The 6,153-nt window shown below is 31.9% G+C and overlaps 2 protein-coding genes across 2 annotated transcripts; both read left to right on the forward strand.

The window, feature by feature from the left end:
* On the forward strand, nt 1,606–2,712 carry LOC104789572 (transcription factor bHLH83-like). Its single transcript, XM_010515246.1, has 4 exons — nt 1,606–2,211; nt 2,310–2,414; nt 2,504–2,569; nt 2,641–2,712. The coding sequence occupies exons 1-4, from the start codon at nt 1,690–1,692 to the stop codon at nt 2,710–2,712; spliced, it is 765 nt and encodes a 254-aa protein (XP_010513548.1). The 5' UTR covers nt 1,606–1,689.
* Nucleotides 2,645–4,041, forward strand: LOC104787567 (transcription factor bHLH83-like). The gene is made up of 5 exons (XM_010513170.2): nt 2,645–3,240; nt 3,343–3,447; nt 3,535–3,600; nt 3,686–3,751; nt 3,892–4,041. Exons 1-5 carry the CDS (start codon nt 2,719–2,721, stop codon nt 4,021–4,023), a joined length of 891 nt encoding a protein of 296 aa, XP_010511472.1. The 5' UTR covers nt 2,645–2,718; the 3' UTR covers nt 4,024–4,041.

Below are 6,153 nucleotides of genomic sequence, written 5' to 3' on the forward strand. Positions count from 1 at the left end.
TATATATTATTTGGAAGGTAAACATGACCACGTCTCGTACTAGAGTTCCACTGAAAGCAAAGAAGACTGTTTTACCATGTTTGGGTCGGTCCCTAATCCAAAGAAGGGACAACGATCCGGAACTATAAAAGTTTGATCCAAAGATATTAACGAAAATAAAGTAAAATACAATTATGTTATATGGAGTATATTACTCCTAAGTCGACGTGTCGGCTAAAGAAATGAAAGTAAGAAGCAGCTTCATATGAAAAAAAAAATGAATCATGGAAACAAAAGATAAACAATAAAAATGAATCATCGAAACAATTGATATATTAAAATTTGATCATCATATTCATATATATGGGAATCAAAAAGACGTGTAGATTAGCGTAAGATACGGCGATGCTTTTGCTTCTATGTTCTTTGCTTCTCTCTTAATTAACAAATATTTTTTGGGGTTATAAGTCTCAGTCCATTAATTTCACCTTACTGCCAGCTAACAATCCCGATGAGTTTACTCATAAATATTGTAATACTACAAAACTTTAATTTACAAATTCATTCATTTTTAAATTTTTATATCACTCAAAAAGATAATGATGTATATATGATATGAGATCCATAATTTTCCCCCGACATTTAGATTTTTTCCTACCCAAATTTTAAATTGAATTTCTAAGTTTACAATGTTGTATCATGTGTTTTTTTTTTTAAAACAGCGCCAAAATTAATCACTAAACCTATATACAATGAAAATAACTTAATGATAGATTTTGGTTACACCAGCTTTAGCGATTATATAAGAACTTGTGTATCAATTATGATTTCAAATGGTAATAATGGAACACACTCTACGGTGAACAAATAGTGAAATAGATGCAAAGACCCAAACTAGTGTAGTTAGTATGAAATGGAAGAATATGTAGATATTTCATAAAACCTGTAAGAAGGTAAATTTTTTTAATAATAACTACAAATTTTAGCTTTTTCTTTTTAGGTAATTGAAAATGTATCACAAAACATGTAAAGTGTTTCGTTATATATTAGAATGATTCATCTATTAGCAAAGTGGTTGTGATTATCTACAAGTATCATAACAAAAAAAAAAAAATAGCACGCATGATAGAATTAAGAATACGTTGTGTAGTGTCATTCGACAAAACTTTGGAGTTTTCTTTATAGTCTGAACATTGATCTTGAAAGAACATAGAAGTATGAGAGTCCATACACAAAGTAAAATATTACAAGGATTGAGATTTGAGACAATGAATACAAAATTACAAACCTTTTTAGTAACCCCATGAACTTTGCGTTTTAGGCATGCTAGTCCAATATTGCAAGTTAAGGGAAATGTACATAGAATATGTCTAGCCTAGAATTCTATGCATTCATGACTTCGAAGCTTAAAAATTGATAAGATTAAAAAATGATGATCAAATATAGAGTTTGATCTTATGCCAGCTTATTTTTCTAATCAGTTTAATCAAACTTAATATTTTTTTTTTTAATTAAGAAATCTTATAAAGAATACGTCACCAGCTTAAATAAAATATTAGACTTAACCACCTATATAAACCTTTATCATGACATAACTACTCAAAACCATTGTCTCTCATTGTTTACCAATAGACAACCTTAAAGCCACTTCTCATCAACAAGAAACACACAAACCCTAACAAAAACACTCTTCAAACTTATTAGTGTCTAATGGCACTCGTTAATGACCATCCCAGCGAAACTAATTACATGTCAAAACAAAATTCCTCCTCGTCCGAAGATCTCTCCTCGCCGGGATTGGATCAGCCAGACACAGCTTACGCCGGTGGAGGAGGAGGAGGCTCGGCTTCGAGTAGTAGCACGATGAATTCAGATCATCAACAACACCAAGGGTTTGTGTTTTACCCATCCGGTGAAGAACATCACAACTCATTGATGGATTTCAATGGATCATCATTTCTTAACTTTGATCATCACGAGAGCTTTCCTCCTCCAGCCATAAGCTGCGGTGGTAGTAGCGGCGGCAGCGGCTTCTCCTTCTTGGAGGGCAATAACATGAGCTACGGCTTCACAAATTGGAATCAAAATCATATGGATATTATTAGCCCTAGATCCACCGAAACTCCTCAAGGCCAGAAAGACTGGTTATATTCTGATTCAACGGTTGTAACCACTGGTTCTAGACACGAGTCTATGTCACCTAAATCCGCTGGAAACAAACGTTCTCACACGGTAATTTCAAATATCAAACACTTGCTTAATATTTTTCATATAAGATATAAGTGAAAGATCTTTGATATATGTAGTCAATTTGAATTATGGATATATAGGGAGAGAGCACTCAACCATCTAAGAAACCGAATAACGGTGGGAACGGGAAGGCCAAGCCTAAGCCAACATCTTCACCTAAGGATCCACAAAGCCTAGCAGCCAAGGTTTGCTTTCTTGACATCAGCATTCATTAAAAAATAGAACTCATTCTCTCTTAACTCATACTTTAGTATATATGTTTTATTTTGTTCAGAATCGAAGAGAAAGGATAAGTGAACGTCTCAAGATATTACAAGAACTTGTACCCAATGGAACCAAGGTACGTACACATCCATAAAAATATTTATAACTAATTTATAAAATTATTAATTCTGATAATTGTATGTANAGACAACCTTAAAGCCACTTCTCATCAACAAGAAACACACAAACCCTAACAAAAACACTCTTCAAACTTATTAGTGTCTAATGGCACTCGTTAATGACCATCCCAGCGAAACTAATTACATGTCAAAACAAAATTCCTCCTCGTCCGAAGATCTCTCCTCGCCGGGATTGGATCAGCCAGACACAGCTTACGCCGGTGGAGGAGGAGGAGGCTCGGCTTCGAGTAGTAGCACGATGAATTCAGATCATCAACAACACCAAGGGTTTGTGTTTTACCCATCCGGTGAAGAACATCACAACTCATTGATGGATTTCAATGGATCATCATTTCTTAACTTTGATCATCACGAGAGCTTTCCTCCTCCAGCCATAAGCTGCGGTGGTAGTAGCGGCGGCAGCGGCTTCTCCTTCTTGGAGGGCAATAACATGAGCTACGGCTTCACAAATTGGAATCAAAATCATATGGATATTATTAGCCCTAGATCCACCGAAACTCCTCAAGGCCAGAAAGACTGGTTATATTCTGATTCAACTGTTGTAACCACTGGTTCTAGACACGAGTCTATGTCACCTAAATCCGCTGGAAACAAACGTTCTCACACGGTAATTTCAAATATCGAACACTTTCTTAATATTTTTCATATATGATATAAGTGAAAGATCTTTAATATATATATGTTGTCAATTTGAATTATGGATATATAGGGAGAGAGCACTCAACCATCCAAGAAACCGAATAACGGTGGGAACGGGAAGGCCAAGCCTAAGCCAACATCTTCACCTAAGGATCCACAAAGCCTAGCAGCCAAGGTTTGCTTTCTTGACATTAGCATTCATTAAAATAAAACTCATTCTCTCTTAACTCATACTTTAGTATATATGTTTTATTTTGTTCAGAATCGAAGAGAAAGGATAAGTGAACGTCTCAAGATATTACAAGAACTTGTACCCAATGGAACCAAGGTACGTACACATCCATAAAAATATTTATAACTAATTTATAAAATTATTAATTCTGATAATTGTATGTGTTATTTCATTTTTCCAGGTTGATTTGGTGACGATGCTAGAGAAAGCTATTAGCTATGTCAAATTTCTTCAAGTACAAGTAAAGGTATATTAATTATGACAAACATCCCTCAAAATATCCCTACAAGATTGATTTATCATATTTATATATTAACATGTTTAGTGAATTGTACGTAACATGGTATATTGATATAATCTTCTTCTAACCTAACGTTAATTTATTAGGTACTCGCGACCGATGAGTTTTGGCCGGCCCAAGGAGGAAAAGCTCCAGACATTTCTCAAGTTAAAGACGCCATTGATGCTATCCTTTCCTCATCACAACGAGACAGGACTTCGAATCTGATTACCAATTAATGAAGAGTTTAATCATTACTTTAATTACNACCTAAATCCGCTGGAAACAAACGTTCTCACACGGTAATTTCAAATATCAAACACTTGCTTAATATTTTTCATATAAGATATAAGTGAAAGATCTTTGATATATGTANCTCGATTAAATCCCAAGTAAATTTTTTAATACTACTATGTTATGTTTTGGATTATATATGTGAAAATCAAGAAGTTCTTAATGCATCTATTAACGAAGAGAAGACAAGAGACATTGAATTCACCGAACACCGATGATCAGTCCAATATGGTCCACACGGGGATGGAATCTTTAACTAGTAAATAAATACTCTTTATACATTACTAATAAACAAATAAGTTTTGTTTTGTATTGTGTGTTTATTCTACGGAATACATATATTGTAATGGAATTTAAATTCCAAGAAATGAATAAAAAAATTCTTCACTTTTGGATTTTTCATGAGTTATCAGTTTCAGAGAATCTATCTGTTTTGTCACCATTCTAGACTATTTGAACTTTGGGCTTTAGTAGTAGTGCATTTGAGTGACATGCCTTTTTTTTTTTTTGAACAAAAGGGCGACATGCCTATTTATTTAAAATTAAGCAAAAAATTTACAAATAGCTAGTATTGTATCATGCATTTTCACATTCTTTGCTTGAATTTTCAAAACATATGTACAACACAAATATTTGTCCAAAAAAAATGTACAATACAAATATGTAGATGAAATATATTTTAAATCTAAGATCTAAAGGAAAAAAAAAAGAAAAAAAAAACTTAAGTTAAAAAATATCCACAAAATTTTTACCGGCTTTTAATTTCTATAAAACATATTCTTACATATTAAAAAATATATATGTACTAAGTTCAGTTTTAGAAAATTGCCCTAAAATAGAAAATACAGCAACACACACAATACAATAGTTTTTTTTCTTTTGGTTTAAACATAAAAGTAGTTTTCCTTTTATAAAACCTTTATAAATAGGAAAACGATTATTCTACATGTTTGTAAACTCTTTTTCTACATTGGCTAAGTAACTAAACAAGGACCTCTATTTTTTTCTTTTTACATAAAAAATAACTATATAAATATAATAGTGTAAACTAATTTTTGCAAGGATCTTAACTGTGCTTGTTCATATGTATACTTTTAGCTATTTTGAGAAATGAGAACGTACAAGAAATAGAGAAAAGATATCATAAATTATGTCACTATATATATAACTCTAATCCATCACTATAGAAGCATATATGATTAACAAAATAAGTCATGCAAATTTTCATATGGATATAAAATATTATTGGTAATAACTTATTGATGAAATGGCGCACGGTAAAATAATTTTTACATACGTAATTATTGGAAAGTATCGATTTTATAAATTCATTACATTTTTCCAACATTTCCAACACTTTTAAGACAAAAATATCCATCTTTAAATTTTCGGTTGGTCGTCAGCGATAACATGCATATGTATTCACCACTAAATAACAATTATATATTTAGGCTATTTACAACTTATTGATGTACTGGAAGTCTGGAACCAGCCTTTTAAACATCTAGTAACTAATACAATTTGATAGTAAATTATTGGTAAGTCATCGGTAATTTACATTGATAATTGGTGATGAATTATTATCTATGTAAACAAATCTATAATAATTCAACTATAAGATGAAAAATCCGTAAGATCAGTTTGAATTAAAATTTTATTGGCAAGTTAATTAACGTGCAGAATAGCATATCTTTAATCAATTATAGGATAACCACACACTGATAGTCTGATACACATCAGCACCTTAATGGTAGACGAAGATCATTTTTCTAATTAACTTAAAAATATATAAATTGATTGGACGACATACCTAAGATCTCGATTTAGCCACCCATGTCAGCATGTGTCCTTTGGGAAAGATTAGGGATACGTGTTCGATTAAATTATTTACATTATTTTGATATTTTCATTTGAGCTGATATTTTTAAATGTAAGTCCAACATTATAAAATTAATTAACTACATGATTAGCCACATGGATAATCCCACTTTAAGCGCTGTACTTGTATTTATGTACTTTACGAGCTTCATTTAAGTCAATAAGACAAACGAAGTTATTGGAAAGTTCAATAATTT

This window comes from Camelina sativa, chromosome 5, assembly GCF_000633955.1.
Source record: "Camelina sativa cultivar DH55 chromosome 5, Cs, whole genome shotgun sequence".
In the NCBI taxonomy this organism is placed as follows: domain Eukaryota; kingdom Viridiplantae; phylum Streptophyta; class Magnoliopsida; order Brassicales; family Brassicaceae; genus Camelina; species Camelina sativa.